Source organism: Triturus cristatus, chromosome 12 (assembly GCF_964204655.1).
Source record: "Triturus cristatus chromosome 12, aTriCri1.1, whole genome shotgun sequence".
Taxonomy (NCBI): Eukaryota; Metazoa; Chordata; class Amphibia; order Caudata; family Salamandridae; genus Triturus; species Triturus cristatus.
In genome coordinates this window covers 612,800,511-612,817,595 of record NC_140595.1, presented here as the reverse complement: position 1 = coordinate 612,817,595, position 17,085 = coordinate 612,800,511, and the positions used below count along the sequence as shown (strand labels likewise).

Here is a 17,085-nt window from a genome sequence, read left to right as displayed (position 1 = left end):
TGTTCTTCAGAACACTTATCACAAATTACCTGATACAATTTTCGCTTCTATTGATAGTGAGTTGCGCCTCCTCCTCTGGGATGGTGCTCATCCACGGATAGCATTGTGGACCCTGCAACGCAATCCTTACAACAGGGGGTTGGCCGTACCAGATGTCAGAGCCTACGATAGGGCAGCCCACCTTATCATTATTAATTAGTGGATTCACACACCAGGGGACCATCCGGCATATAGGCTGGAAAGGCTTCAGTTCCATGAACACTCCCACCTGCACTATCTATACGGGGGTGCTGGCACAACACAACTCCTTCCCGCTACCTAATGGGTAATAGAGGCCTGGAAAACTGCAGGGAAATTGATGAGATGGGAGGGGAAACCTACACGGGAGACCCCATTATGGGAGGGAGCTAGTCTGCGTGAGATCAGAAAGCTGAGGGGCTTCAAACAATGGGACCTCATTGGCATTTCCAAGATAGGAGATCTCCTGGAGAGAGGCTCCCTGGCCTCCTTCTCGTTCCCTCAATCCAAATATCAACTGCATAGTTCCCAAGCTTACGCGTACCTTAGGCTTCGCCATGCCTGGCGGACGGAAGGGCTGGACGACGGGGCGCTGCCGGAATACGCCCCCCTTGAGGGCAGACTCCTTCAGGAGGAGATCCCGACTCAGGCGATATCGCTGACATACAAAACGCAGCTCAATAACATGCCAGATGGTCTCGGCCCACTTCGCGCAAAGTGGGAACTCACAACAGGACCCCTTGAGGATATAGACTGGGAAGCGGCCCTCATGCACCCATGTGAGGTGGCAATCAAATTAAGACGGCGTCTTATCCAATACAAGATCCTTCATAGGGTCTACTATGATAGGGAACGATTGCACAAGATGGGGAGGGTGGAGGACACTGCATGCCTCAGATGCCGTACGGAACATGGCACATACATTCACACTCTGTGGGAGTGCGGTCACATTCAGCCCTACTGGCGCACAATAGTGGGGGAATTAAATAAAATACTTGAGGCAACCATTTAGATGGATGTGAAATTCCTACTATTGGGAATTCCCAGTGATGTCGATCTGCCACGGTATGGACTCTTACTTGCTAATCTTGGGTTGATAGTGGCTAAACGGGATATAGCCAAGTACTGGGGTGCACAGCGCCTTCCTACATTTACAGAATGGAAATCCAATATGGATTTATACATGGCTGCGGAGAAAGTGGTTTATAAAGCGAGTGGCTGCCCACGTAAATTCCGAAAAATTTGGTTCCCATTGTTGAAGTATTACAAGCTCGATTTGGATGTAGAAGGGGGAGCCCTTACATTATCTCATGCGAGGTCTGGTTCTGGCTTATAAGAAACGCTTTCCCGCCCTCTGTTTGCGAATAGACTTCTAGTAGAATGGTCCTATGTACTATTCGGATTGTCACTGTTGATGTGTATGAATGCTTTCTCTTGAGTAACCCTTCGGCGAGATTCATTGATCATTGCTGTACCTCTATACCTAATGTTGATCATACACTTTGCATTGATGACTTATTTTCCCATCTGTCAATATTGTTATTGAATTTTATAAAAAAATAAAGTAAGAATAAGAGTGGCCCTAGTTCCCTGGAGCATCAGCTCTGGAGGTGATACTACCACCTGGGATAGTAGCCTTGTGATTCTGGACACAGTTACTCTATGAAACTTTTGCAAGGCAGGGGCTCTGGCCATGAGCACAAACTGGGCCCCACTCTACCCCTGCAGTATACCAGGGAGAGCATACAGTGCTCAACCCTGACCTGCAAATGTTCCCTAGACCCATTGCCACCCTTGGCCCTCCCACTGACATTTTCCACCTGCTCTAAGCATATGGAAAGCGTCAGGAGATTTGTCCCTGGAATTGGGGAAAAACCACTGGAAAAGAATCTCGTATTCATGAGTCCTTGAGTTATTCTTCATTCCAGGGTCAGATCTGGTATTTGCATTTTTGTTTTGCAAGGGCTAGAGACTGGGAGGTGAGATTCCACATCAAAATTCATCAAGCATATTGAGGACCAATGACTCTTTTCAGTTTCTAATTTCAAGCTGGTCTTTTCTTCAATAAACATATTTGCACTTTTCTATTTCTTCCTTTTGTAAAATGCAAAAGAATATGCTTTTTCCTGTTTTTATGGCACTTTTCTTTCCATAACTGTGTTTAATTTGGAAAAATTTAAGAACAAAGAAGACTTCAAATTGCTGCTCTCCCTGTCGGAAAATCATGATATTAAAACTGCATGATTGTAAGATCGCATCTATTGCAGTTTAAAAGCATTAAAAAAGTAGGCTACTCAAAGGCAGAATGGGACTTCTATATCTTTGTACTACTTCAAGTGGGGTCTGTGCTGAAGCCTAGAAACAAGTGAGTAAAGCAGTTATCAACCGCTTGTGAAAACATTGATTGATTCCTCTGCTTGTCATCTTTCGTGTGCAGAGATACCCTCGGAAGACCAGCATAGTCTAACTTGTTCTATTGTACATGGAGTCCTTCTTGCATACCAAGAAACTCTTGGGTGGGCGGGTGGGGGTTTGGGCTGGAGAATATGAAAAGATGTATATATATCTGGACAGAATTAACACCAAACTTGACAGAAAGCTAGCTTTTGGTTCGCAGATTGTGCTTTTTGTTATTTGGTGTAAATCAGTTCAGTAGTTGTTGAGAAATGTAAGGAAATCCAAATTTGTATATCTACGACCTCAAATAATTCGCAAATGACGACAGTCTTGTGCGGCGATCCGCAGAACTCTTATTGGCTACCAACACATTAACCAGGAAGTGTTGGCAACTGGCACAAAAAAACACAAAAAAAAGAAAAGGGGGCAGGTTAAGAATATCCTAACCCCCTAGCCTTGGTTGTGGGGTCCCAGAGGGACTCCATCAGGGCAAAAAAACGTTATTTAAAAAAAGGTTTTTGCCACAAAATCTGCAAAAATCCCATATTTGCAGCAAAAGAAATGCTAGTTTTGAAAAAGGTCCCCAGTAAGACTAGGTCCTGGGGGCATTTTATTTAAAAGAAAGAGGGGGGCACACGGGGTCCCCCCTCCTGAGGCTCCCCGGGCTTTAATTAAAATAATGGAGGGAGGGCCACCTGGACCCCTCTCCTGGGCTTTCTAGCAGCCCTGGGGCCCACCACCGCCCGGGGCTTTCCTTTCAATATTGGAGGGGCCTACGCAGACCATCCCTCCTGGGCTTACTAGATGCCCCGGGGACCACCACCTCCGCAGGTAAAAAAATTAAGTAAATTGTGAGGGGGCGCCGTATGGACCCCCTGGGCCACCACCTCCCCGGGCCCAAAATAATATTTCAAAGTGGGAGGGGGGGGGGGCGCGGCCCCCCTCCCGGGCCATACAGTGCCCCAGGGACCACCACCTCCCCCGAGGCAAGCCTGTCCACACAGAAGGAGGGGCCATGTGGCCCCCTCCTGGAGCCACATATGGCCCTGGGGACCGCCACCCTCCAGGGCCGGCTCCTGCTATGTCCCGGGGGGCCCACCACTCGGACATAGCTGTTTCCTCTGACTTGGCGCTCCCGTCAATTCAGAGCAAACATGAACACTCCTCTCCCAGCGGGCGAGAGCTGTAAAACCGCACCCGCTTGCCAAGAGCAGAGTTTTTGTCTATTTCAGCAGCATGGAAACAGACAAAAGAATTGCTCTCACACACAGTGAACTGCATGTTTAGCAGCTCCCTGTGTGTTAGAGCAGGAGGCCGATAGCCATTAAGGACCGCAGGGGCATGCAAGCTCCTCCCGCAGTCTCCAACGGTGTTGACTACATTCCCTGGGTGGGCTCCAGGGCACCCAGCATTTGAAGGCCAGGCCCTGGGGATGGGGCCTCCATCGCAGTTATAGCCCTGATGCTCATTGCACAAAAATGAAACCGCAACAGTAAACATCTACACACATAAACATAGCAGGTGCCCCCACTGAAGCTCCACTTTTTCAAAGGACATACGATCCTAACACCTGGGCTTGGCGAAGGCATAGCAAGTGTGTTTCCTCTGCAATTCCATATTGGAAAACTATCTTAAATCCTGCATGGAGGTGACTGCATCGTTGATCTATTGGAGCTCAATATGTATGTGACCATGACGAGTGGGTTCGTTCTTGTCCTCCTGGTGAGAGCAGAGTCCATGGTTCTCCCTTTAGATTGCTAGGAGTATGCAAATGTGGAAATCACTTGGATGCTTCCCTATTTGGCCCTGCCCACCTTAGTATCCAAAGGTCTTCCTGCCAGGATGATGGTCAGCTAACAAGCGCCTCCCCCCGCCCTCTCCCAGCGTGTGTCCCACTGATTTAGGGGAAGAATTCTTGATACAGAGGAATATGAGGACATCTCCACCAAGCAAAGAAGCACTTACTTCCTATAGTTAAGAGGAAGGACCCTTGTTTGGAGGAGATTTATCTCTTTGAACTCTCGTTGTCTTCTCTATAGGAGGATTCATGTTATCATATTTTTCTGGATAAAGACACACCAAGAACAATCACATTGCCAAAACGCACACCACTGGTAACATTTCCTCGTGCTCCATTAGTGTAGAATACGTACTGTACATTTACCCAAGGAGGTAGCACTTAGTAATTAACCAGTAGAAGGAACTCCACTTGAGTAGATATTTTGTGCAAAATTGTAGACTCTTGTTGGCTAAAACGGCAGGTGGGGTTCCTTTGTGGCTGAGTCACTCACACAGACACTTAGACAGACACTCACAGATGCACTCAGTCACTCACTCACACTCATGCACCCACTCACTGACCCATATAGATAGATAGATATACACACACATACATATTCAGGCACACACACACATATTCAGGCACACACACACATATTCAGGCACACACACACATATTCAGGTGCACATCAGGCACACACACACATATTCAGGCACACACACATATTTAGTCAAATAAACATTTTCAGGCACACACACATATTCAGGCACACACACACACACTCAGATACATACACCCACTCTCAGACACATACACCCACTCTCAGACACATACACCCACTCTCAGACACTCATGCATTTACTGACAGACTCATACACCCACTCTCAGACCCATTCAGAGACTAGCACACCCACTCAGACACTCATGGAGGCACTTGCAAACCCACTCAACTCTCACACCTACTAACAGACTCCCTAAAACACTCATACACCCACTCACACTCCCAGTGAGACCCTTATGTAGCCACTCCAAGACCCATATAGACACTCACACACCCATGCACTCCCTCACACACCCACTCATGCATTCCCTCTCAAATGTTACAGTTAGGAAATTAAATGTTAAAAACCTTAGAGATTCACTTAAAAAAACAAAGAATACGTTGATGTTATAGTTAGGAAATAACATTTAAAAAAAAGGTTCCAGGGGCGTTCTAGTTAGGAAATAGAATCTTAATTTTTTTTTTAATTCACTTTATAAAACAAAGGTTACAGGGACGTTATGGTAGGCTTAGATTTCACTCGCAGAAAACCATATAAATTCAGCAGTTCTAGTTACCTGAGCTAAGTATAACTTATGCCCTCGCAATGTACTACTTATGACCTCACATATTACATCACTCATGACATGGTCAGTGAAGTAATTCTAGTACTTCAGGGAGAACCTCTCAATTTGTAGAAGCTTTTTCCCCGAAAATAACTGATTTACCTAATTCACTGTCTTCAACTAATCTATCTGTTTTCCCAAATTTGTGAGGTAATTTATACTAACAAAGCCTTCACTTTTTGTGGTGTTCCCTTCCCGTGGGAGAATGAAGACTGCCACAGACATCTCTCAGTATATGTAGTGTGCCTTTGACCTACACATTGGATAAAATTCTGTGGGTTCTGTTAGAAGATGTAAAAAAAGAAAGGAAAAAAAAAAAAATCTTAAACGCGGAGATTAAATACTCCCGAGAGGGCAATTAAATAATGTGAGGAGAGGAGGCGGCACAGGAGTTAGGTCAGAAAGGTACGTCCTCTACTGAACCTTCCATTCTTCAAAAAGGAGCTCCCAGGAAAGGAGATCCTAAGAAAGGAGGAGACACAGGCGTCCCTGCCACCCCTATATCATCATTGAAGTATATGCCAAACAGACTGACCTCAAGCTATTCTGCCAATGCACATTTTTCTGGCTTTCCAGCAGGGTGCTTATCATTTTGTACACCATCCCAGTAAAACTGGCAAAATTGATAATTCTTTTTGAATATACACCCCCAACTTAGCTATCAAGGTCTTCTTTACGCACCTTCCCCATGGATGCCAACACCTTGTAGGGTTTATTCATGAGCGGTGCAAATAAACACAACATTCACATAGAAGTGCTGCATAAACTGCTTCTGTCATCATGGAGACACTTGAGGGTAGATTGGCTCTAACACTAATTTTGCTAGCTCGTTCCAGGATTTGCAAAGGTGGTATAGGAACATTTTATATCACACACAAGCATAAAAATGGCTATGCCTAGATTCCAAAAGTAATATAAAGCATCAGAGCAAAATCCATCCTACCGTCGCCAAGAAGCAAAACCTGACTCGGTGATTGTAGCATTGATGAGAAGGGAAAAAAATCTGCTCCATAAACATCAGTGTCCCTAGATCATGAGAGTAAGAAAATTGATGCTGCGGGACAGACAGTGTGTGGTCTTACATCAGTAACTCAGAAGGCTACCAGTGTCACAGCTTAATTGGGCCATTATGGTAGATTTGTCTGGGAGTCCTTGTCTTCTTTTGTGGAAGATCTGCCTAGACCCAGACCAGGCTTCCTGAAGTAATTCAAGAGGGACATTTAGTGAGCAACTGAGCAATTAGTGCTGCTGTTGACTACGGATTTCTCAGCTGTGTAGTTCCTCCATTGTAAATCTCTTCACTGGGCATCCTGGTTGCTTTTAACATTGAAACCAGATGCCCAATTCAAGATTGACCGTCCATTCTTAGGGTCAGTCCTATTTCGTACACATACACATGAGGAGATGGAAAGGATGAGGAAAAAGGCAGAAAAACCAAAAGCTAAGGAAAGAGAATGTTTATAAAGCCCAGTATCGCTGTTGAGATCACCTATTCAAGCACAGGTCAAGGGTTCAAACCTCACATCTGTTGATGTTGGAACAGAAAAGTTCCTCGCATGGTGATGAACGTGCACCCCTGCCCTAGGTTACCACACTGTAAAAAAATGTCTGGATCCCTGTTGTTGATTTTTGTTGTCATGGGCGAACACGGATCATGAGTGTGAGCCATGACATATGCCTATCTCACTGATTGCAGTCTTTTAGAACTGGAGTGGGTACTGTCATAGTGGTGAAAGGATACTGCCATTGTATGGGGTTAAGCAGCATGAGCGCAGTGGTGGCTGCATACCGTGTAGTGATAAGTGGTAATGAACAGACCTTTTTACATGCGTCACTGAAGTGATGCCTACAAGCTCACCTATTTGAAGTTCTGCTGCTGTGTGCCTAACTCACCAATGGCCTACACCGGTTTGGTGTGTAGTGCTGCACAGTGTGCTTGTGTTATATGCATGCACTGGGTGTTTGCATGAATGGTACAATACAGGAATGCTACTGTGCAGTTCATTTATGTTAAATGCATGTGCTGGGTGTTCTTGTGCCTGTGAATGGTACAATATATGGAAGATTCTGGTTTCCATTGTGGGAGACTAGTGCTTTCTGGAGGAACAGGAGATGGAGGAATCCCCCAGACAGATTTGTGGATTGCTGCATTCCTGTGAGCTGGGTAGGACGCACTGGAGGAAGGGACAGCCAGGCTGTTCAGTATACTTCAAAGGATGTTGTTTGTTTCAGAGAGGGGTCATGGGGAGGGGGCCTGGGAACATTTCAGGAAAGAGATGGGGCTGATACGTGAACCATAAATTGTTATGCTGAGACCCTGGGGTAACCTCTTGATACACATATCACTGTGGCTGACATCCAGGTGTGAACCTTTAGTCACTCCCATGGCCTTTGTTGTGGGCTCCTTTTGTGACCGACTGTTTTCTGGAGGATGGGCAAGGCAGAGGAGAGAGCTCTTCAAAAGGAAGCAGACCCCTAATATAAACATCGAAGACTCGGACTCTAAACCACATTGGGTGTCTGGAAATGGACTTGAGAAGGAGAGCTCGCGGCCCCCGAAACTGTCAAGCAGCCAGTCAGGCTGTGCAAGGAGTAGAAGCTCTGAAAGTCTTTTGCCAGTGGCCAGGACTGGAAGCCAAGGCCTTCCAATCTCCCAGTTGGGTGAGGGAACATCACCCAGATAATCCAAGATCACCTGCCCCTGGAGTGTGGAGTGACAGTGCCTGCTTGCTTGCCAAGACAGTGTGCCCTGACAGTGTGCCCTGGCCCTGTGAGGAAGAGGAGAGTGTTGGAGGGAGCGAGGTCCAGTTGGGGGGATCCTGCCTGTTGGATCCCTGTAGCAAGGTGAGAAGAGACTGCTGCTGCAGCCAGTGTGCAGGTTAAACTCTGCGACCCCCCCCCCCCCCGTATGCAAGAGGATGGATGGCTGGCGTGAAGTGAACCCCAAATGTTGCTGCACCGATGGGTTGTTGCCCGTGTGCAGGTTTGAAGTTGGTGACCTCGTATGCCAGGTGGGACCACCATAAATATTACTGATGTGCCAAATGGGCCGTAGCCAGTGTGCGGATTGAAATTGGTGACCTTATGTACCAGGTGGGGTTGCTGTGCTTCTATACCAATTAGGTGGTAGCCTTGTTCAAAGTGAGGACGGTGACCGCATATGCCAGGGGGGCACTGGAAAAAGGCAGGGAGCGTGATCTGGTCGAGACCATCATTGAGAGGAGGAGGTGGTCTTGATGACCTGTGCAGGCCTATGCCCCGACTGAGGGCCAGGAATGTTGCGCCCCCTACCTGTGGGGAGGATCGCAGGAAACTTATCGGCATTGAAGGAGAATCAAGGACCACCCTGGCCTCTGCAGGACAGTGTGTGAGGAGCTCCAGGACACCTGACCGCTGTCTCTCCAGGGCCTCATGTGAAGAACTCTCTGGAGGCGGCCGCTGCAGCTTCAGCTACCACATGGGGCGTGCTTGGAGACTCTGGTGATCCAGGTCCTGCTCCTGCTGGTGCGGGTAAGACTGATATACAGGCAAGACAGCCTAGGGGAACTGTCCTGTCATAGTGCTTCGGCACTTGAGCCCTTTTGACTTTAATATGAGTTGGAGTGGGACTCTTGAAACTCGGACTACTAGTTGTACTTGTGAATGCCGCCTGTAGTGGATGGGGAATTACCACTAGGGGAAGCGGAGTGATACTCAGGAATCTGCCTCTTAAAACATAAGAGCCCATACCCAAGGAGACCCTGTATTGCTTGTGACTGCTGAATTTCACTTTATGTTGTTATATAATTTTTTTTATTTTTTATAAAAGAAAGTATTTGATTAGACAATCATTTATTGCTGTTGCTGATCATATTTTGAGTTGTGTGCCTATGTACATCCCCTTATGTCCACCTACATCCTGAGAAGTCTTCGATTGCTTGACCTGTGCTACCACTGAGAATCAAGTGCTGAAGGGATACTTGGCCCAGTTGCACAGGACCCGGAGTAGGTCAGGCCGAGGGACATCAGGAGTTAAAGGCCCCTTGCCCATGGTTTGGGCTAGTAGCTCCTGCTTAGATTAGACAATGTTACTTTGAGGACGTTATAGGCAAATAGTAAAACAAGTGTACAATAAATGATAGATCTCAGCTAGTATGGACTTACTGTAATGCAACAATTTAGGAACAAATATGGTATGATAGAGCTAGATGGAGAGAGCAGAGTCCTAGCTAATGGAAAAAGGTAAGAATGGGCTGGGTGGCAGCGTGGGTTGAGGGGTGAAGAGGATTGAGTTCAGATGTCCGCTCTGGTAAGAATTTGGTCATAAGGAAGATCTTCGCTTCCTTCTTGAAGGCAGAAGTGGAGCTCATTCTTCTGATGTGAGGGGGAAGTAAGTTCCAGATTCTAGGGGCCACTCCAGAGAAGGCTCTGTTATAGGTTTTCTTCTTCTGGCATAACGGTGGTTTCAGGACTAGATCCCTGGCGCTCCGAAGTTCCACTATTTGCTGCATCCTCTTGAAATATCTCCCCCACCCTCACTCTGTTTAGCTGTTCACCCCTCCCAGCTTGTCTGCGAAAGCATAGCAACATGTATGACAAAGAGCAATCTTTATGGATTGTTTTTGTTATATCGCCTGGATTTCATTTCACATATTGCATGAAAGATCAGGCCTTGGCACACAAAGGCTTTTATGGTGCACTCATTTAGCTAAAGTTTGAGGCAGAAGGTGTACTTAGCATGACTGAAAAGGAGATGTGTGATCTTCAGGGGGTCCATAAATCTACCCCTTAGGCTAAGGATGAGTACCAGCTGTTTCCTACATTTGTTTCAATTCTGAATCCTGTTGAAAGTAAATTAGGCCTTGTTAAACATTTTTCTTTAAATTCTGAATCTTCCTTATAAAATTCTGTCCAGTTTTCTCAGTGAAAGAAAGGTAAGTGTAAACTACACCATGCCTTTTATAAAGATTGAATATATTAGATTCAATGTAATGTTCTGAGATACCTTAAGATATGTGTTTGTTTTTTCTGCAGTATTTTGATTTTGGTTATCTTTTCCCTCTTTCAAAATGGTGCGATACAAACGAACATTGTCAAAGTCAATAAGTTGGCAGTTGTATTATAAAGGCGAGACATTGGTTTTGTTAATGCTTGTTTTAAAGTTGTGTTAAATTACACTATGATGGTGGTTAATTATAAGGTTTTGAGTTTGTTTTTTTGTTTGTTTTAGAAACACATTAAAGAGCATCATGAGCAGGTGCGAGAGAGGCCCTGCCCCCACCCTGGCTGTAACAAGGTATTCATGATCGATAGATACCTTCAGCGCCATGTAAAGCTCATACACACAGGTAAGTTTAATGAGCAAAATGTTCTTCCATGTGGCACAGAAGACTGCATTAAGAGGTTACATTTCTGACCTTCTTGTGGAATAGGACAAAAGGATATACGAACTCCTAAAGTACAATAAGATTGTTAAAATGAATGCCATCTGAATTTTAAATAAAAACAGACTCTACTTAACCCCTTCAGTGCCACGCCCTTTCCCCCTCCTGTGCCGGGCATTGCACTAGTGGGTGGGGTTCATGACGAGATAGTCTCGTCATGGGCACAGCGCAACCGTGCTCCATGACGAGACTATCTCGTCATGGGCACTGAAGAGGTTAAGTGATAGTAATGTCGCTGTTTATTAATTTTCAAGTACTTTATTAGTTTTGCAAGAAGAAAGAGCAACCAAAAACAGACTAGTAAAAGAGTCCCCCAATTCCAAACTCCATAGTGTCTCAGTTCCCACACTACCCTGTGGCCAAAACCTAACAAGATTTTTTTCTCCACCACCTTTCCCCATGCTCCGTTGGCAATGTACTGGACTGATAACTCCTACCACCTTTCTGAAGCCACTTTAGAGTCCATGTGATTGCACATGCCCCTTTTTCTGACTGGTAACGTTCCGTCTGGAGCCCCATCAGAAGACCGTCATTGTTATTTAGCATGTTGGTTTCCTAAAATCTTTGGACCGCACAGCCTCTCAAACTGGTGCTCGACCCATCCACCAGGATCATGTGCTACCTTTTCAGACCTCTTGAATTGGAGAAGCTTTAGGTAAATTGAAATATAATAAAGAATTGAGAGAGTACCATTAATTAAAAGAGGACCTATGTATCTTTCCTCATGATGTACTTTCCTTTGATCATAAAGGGCGATCTCTAGAAAACGGAATTCTTATAATACATAGATTCAGCATCTGTATTAATGAATAGGGTAATAAAGGATAAACAAGTGTATTGTATATTTCTTACCCAGTATATTATTTGTATATAGTGAGGTATATATACATTTATTATTATTTTGTTGTATATTTTTTGTATATATTTGTTTTAATTGATGTATAGGAATATGTGTATGTCATTTAAAAAAATACTTTTGATATAAAATTTCTAAATATATAAAAAAAATCATTTTATGAGAACTGCAATTTGTGTCGGTGAAATTCATTTATGCTAAATAACTTTGAGAATTTGTCTCAGTGGGAGGATTCATTAATGTTTTCCTATCCATTTGATTATTATTCCAGTATTTGTTCCAACGCATTGCTCTTTGTATATACAACCTTTCCAATGCCAGCGTGAACCACATTCTGTAATACAGACCAGCTGATCTGGGGACCCAGAAGTGTCTCCACCGGCAAAAGATCACCTGTTAAACCACTAAGAAGAAGACAACCTACAAGATTCTGGGATCCTCCTCTCCCAGACGTCATTATCTCTGGCATGCAACTCAGTAGGACAAATTCAGTCTTGAACACCTCCAAATCCAAGTGATCTGCTCAATATCTAAGAGTAACCCATCCCAGTAGCAGCTCGATAGAGGACCGTCCCAGGAAATGCGGAACATTATTCCTCTCGCCCCACTTCCAAACCTCTGACCTATTGCCCTCAGTAGTATGAAGTCAAACAGGAGTAAGATGCCATCTATACAGTATATTCTGATATGTACTTTTTCTGGCAGATTCCTCACCTTTTGAAGTAAGTGCTATGAGGAAATGGGGTGTATTATATGATGTAGTTGTGCGACCTCACCATGCTATACACTTACCAACCCCTTTAGATCCAGTAAGTTTAGTCTGTCAAACCCTCAGCTCAACTCTGGGTCGCTGTGTAGCTGTGACACTGAGCAACAAGGCTTACACTGAGGAACTAGTGTACAGCATTTAAATAGCACCAAAACTATTGAATATGATACCGGTACTCAAGAAACTCAACACCAGTTTATAAAAATAGACTGTATTTTATAAGAATTTAGACACTAGAACAAAAAGATGCACTGGATTGTTGCAGGGATATTAAATTTACAGGTAATAATAAAGCATTTTCACTCACCTACAAACAAGCCTTGGCAAATTCAGCGAATTTGTCACCGAGACATTTTTTTTTTTTTTTTATTTTTTTATTTTTTTAAATCAGGGCTAAGTGTCAATGCGGTCTGCTAGAAGTACTTGGGGAGACTACCTCCGGCAGAGAGTAGTTTGAAAGATCAGCAGGGTCCTTAGAAACCGTTACCTCCACAGAAGAAGCAGTCCTCCCGGAGCTCCAGGCACTTTATCTTTGTTGCAATGGATTCCTATGGAGTGGTCCTGATGCAAGGGATGAAATATGCTGAAGATGCTCTAGGGATGCTGTGGATGCTAAATGGGTGATGGGGGTCTTTCTGCAGGCACTCCTCAGTCCATGAAGATGGTACGGGGTCCTGGTTGTAGGTTCGACTTAGCACAATGTGCTCTCCTGTCTGGCCAAAGTCCAGTCGCCACTGGACCACCAGTCGCCCAGTGTCCTGGTCACAGGCCAAGCTTTCCTGATTTGATAACTTGTCTTCTAAGGGTCCCAGCAGCTCTCCCACAGCACTCCTGGGCTCAGCGAATTTGGTTGCAACACTGTGCGTTGGGTCTTGGTCCCTGATGCTACCCTGCAGTGGTGGTAGTGACTTGAAGACACTGGGTTTCCAATTTGCTTCAGTTTCCAGCTTGTGTGTCCTGGTGCTGCAAACAGGAGGCCAGTCGGCTGGCCCTTGGAGTCACTAGGCTTCATTGGGCTCTGGAGACAACTTCTTCTTGAGCAGGACATGGCAGGCTCTCTTTGCTAGCCACCAGGTGCAGCCATCAACTGTGCAGCCTCTCTTTGCTGGTCCCTCAGCGCAGCAGGGCAGTCCTTCTTCCAGGTCAGTTGAGATCTGAGGTCTAGGTGCAAGGGTTGGCCCTTTTATACTCTGAAAATGCCCTGGGCAGGATGTGGTGGTAAGCAATGGGCTACTAGGTCCCTCCCACCAGGTGACAACTTGCTGTGGAGTGTGGTTTCTGGCTATCCCAGGATGCACCATTCTGCCCACTCCCAAGAGTGTGTCTATCTCACTAGACCACCCCTGGGGTGTGGCTACCTTAGGGCTACATGCCCCTGGGGAAAACGGTTTAGGAACTGTTTTCCCCTCTCTGCTCTCCGTGCCAGCCTGTCTAACTAAACAGTGGATCAGCCCTAACCCATAGTGTCACACATCTGCTCTTCAAAGGCTCCATGTGTGCCCAGAAAGGCACAGCAGTTTTAAAGACAACAAAGTGGCAGCTTTATAAAAGCTGCACACTGCAGCAAGTTACATTAATTTTGACTTGAAATATAAGTCCGGCTTAATGTAACGAGTTGTGTTTTAACAACTTTTTATTGATTTTCCAAAGTACCAAATGGGCGAAGCCTGGCAAAAATGATACAAATACTGTGCATGACATATAGTTCATAGGTACATCATACAAAAACCCATATAGTCTGCAGAACAGACCAAAATACCTCAAACAACGCCGAACACACCTGGGGGCGGAGCTAGCCAAGCAACGAGATGGCCGCATATTAGGCGAGCTCCTTGCTAACACCCGTTAAAATCCTTTCAAAATCCTGCACATCGAGGCTGGCTTAACATGGAACGGTGAGCCTACCTACAGCAAGCAATTGAGCACCGGTTCTTGCCAGGAATCGGTACAACAGAGCACCTCCCCGGCTGGAATCGCGGGTCGAGACGCTCGGGCCCAGCCGTCTAAAAGTGAAACTGAAGCCGCGGACTGACGTTGCAGCGACGGCCGGGACGTAGAGCACGCACGACGGCCCTGAAAGCGGACCCCCACCGAGGAGTCGGAAGCCCGGGGAGGCTGTGGCGAGATTGGATCGGTGAGCCACGCATTGGGGGGTTGCGAGACCAGCGTTGCATGTGCACGTTGGAGGTGCCTGGAAACTGCGGGAAAAATTGGTGAGGCGTGCCCCACTACGTGGGGGAGAGACACTGGAGACTTCCTGGACCTGCGGTGGAGAGGGGCTGCTCGCTCCCATGCAGCGCCTGGCTATGCGCGCAATGTGAACGGACCTGTGGTGGGTATTGCTGGGACCGGCACTGCTTCGCTGGCTCCGGTTGCGTGACCGCCCGCTTCTGCACGCTAAGCACACCTTAGGCGGGCGCTGCGGCAGCTGGCTTCTTGAGGCGGATAGACGCGGGGGCAGCAACTTGAGCCTGCATTGAGAGGGCGACACTGCCCATCCTGTACAGAGCTGGTAGAGCTAATGGTCAAGCTCAGCTGTGGCACCTCGTGGAGAGCTGAGACAGGAAGGCTATCAGCTGCACATTGAGCCGGAAAGGACAGAGGGTGCAAAGGGGGTAAAAGGAAGCGGACAGCTGCTGGACAGATCACGGGGGACAAATAAGGCCTGTGAACAACTTTAAACAAATAAAAAATATAGACCAACACATTAACAATCAAATAACTGGGACATCCACAAGGTAAAAAACCATTTCTTCAACGCAGGGTGAGCCCGGCACAGCCGTCTGCATTGCGCAGTCACAAACGATATCGCCATTGGCCCAAGTTGTACTGCCTGAGAGGAGGGCCAGAGATCCCATAAACAAGAGCAACCAGCCGTGGCACCACAGCGAGTATAATCTACAAACCCCCAAAGTGCGCAAACTATTGTGAACCCTCTCAAAAGCCAGAACAAGGCCAGACATCAGTGACTGCGCGTCCGTGGTAGATAAGCACCACTCCTGGAGGCGTAGAATAGAGTGGAGGCCGCTAGGTCACGGGACTGAAACACCTCCAGCAGGCGCCCCATGCGAGAGGGATATCGGACATTAAACGCATACACACACCAGTCATTGTCCACTCTCGAGACAGCGAGGACGCGGGTCACGGTGTTAACTGTGACCATGGGTAAAACAGACAGGACTCAGCCGAAAATAATGTTTGACAACACTAAAAAACAGACGGCCAGTGGACCGGAGGAACAGCAGCAACAGCAGGCGGCGGCGGGAGCCTCCAGCGGAGTCACAAATGTGGAGGTACAGGCCATGTTTACTACTATACAAGCTGCACTCTCCAATATTGATGGGAAAATTGATTCTCTAACGTATCGAGATGACAGAATGTCGGAGCGCCTGGACAAGCATACTGAACGATTAGACGAGGCCGAGCGCAGAATATCCGAAACCGAAGACGCCCGGGTACAGATGGAGACGAAGCAGTCGAGACTGGAGAAGCAAGTGGCGGCGGTATCAGCAACGGCAGAAGATTTGGAAGCGAGATCCCGCAGAAATAATATTCGCCTGACGGGCATATTGGAGACGTCAAATACAGGACCTGTGGAACGATACGTGGAACAATTGCTAATTGCAATGATGGGACGGGACACTTTCTCTGAGAGCTTCATCGTAGAACGTGCGCATAGATCCTTAGCGCCGAAGCCGCCAATTGGTTCACCACCTAGACCAATAATAGCACGGATATTGAACTACAGGGATCGCGATGCAGCGCTGCGAACGGCTAGGAAGCTGGGAAAGCTGACTCACGAGGGCATGAGCATATCACTATACCCTGACTTCACGGTTGCAGTGCAAGAAGCGCGGAAGAAGTTTGTGCAGGTGAAACTGAAACTGAGAGATCTCCATATCCCATATGCGATGCTGTACCTGGCACGGCTTAGGCTCACAGATGAAGGGAAGACGAGAATCTATACTGACCCCAAAGAAGCGCAAACATTTCTACAATAGAAAGACCATGCAAGGTCCAGAAGAAGATCCCCAAGAGGGGAGATGGAGAAGCAACCTACAACTTCAGACGTTGAGTGATCGGACACAGAAGTGGTCACTGGCCGAAATCACCTTGTAGGATGGACTTGCAGTGCTTGAGTTGGAACAGGATAGTGGGATTTACTAAATACTATTTCAGGTCGATGGATGGTGTACGATTGGATGCTGGTCTCATAGTTCATTGCCGTATGGGGGAACTGGCTGCAGCGGGACGAACTCTGGAAGAACGAACACGCGGCGCAGATAAGTTGCCCACCATTGAACTTTAAACAAATCAGTAATATGTTGTATGGGGCCATATTTTCTGTATGCTTAAACTCCGCTTTATTCTAAAGTCATTATTCTGATACGCGGGGCTCACTGAACATATCTATGCTTCTAATGTGGCATTTTTTGTGCTTAGCTTAGATGTGTGT

The 17,085-nt window shown here is 46.5% G+C and overlaps 1 protein-coding gene across 1 annotated transcript in view; it reads left to right on the top strand.

The window, feature by feature from the left end:
- ZNF276 (zinc finger protein 276) overlaps window positions 1-17,085 on the top strand; it is a 326,477-nt gene that overhangs the window by 243,132 nt on the left and 66,260 nt on the right. Inside the window, exon 9 of the mRNA XM_085639722.1 lies at window positions 10,791-10,908. Within this exon, the coding sequence (XP_085495848.1) occupies window positions 10,791-10,908 (118 nt within the window). The remainder of the gene's footprint in view (window positions 1-10,790; window positions 10,909-17,085) is intronic.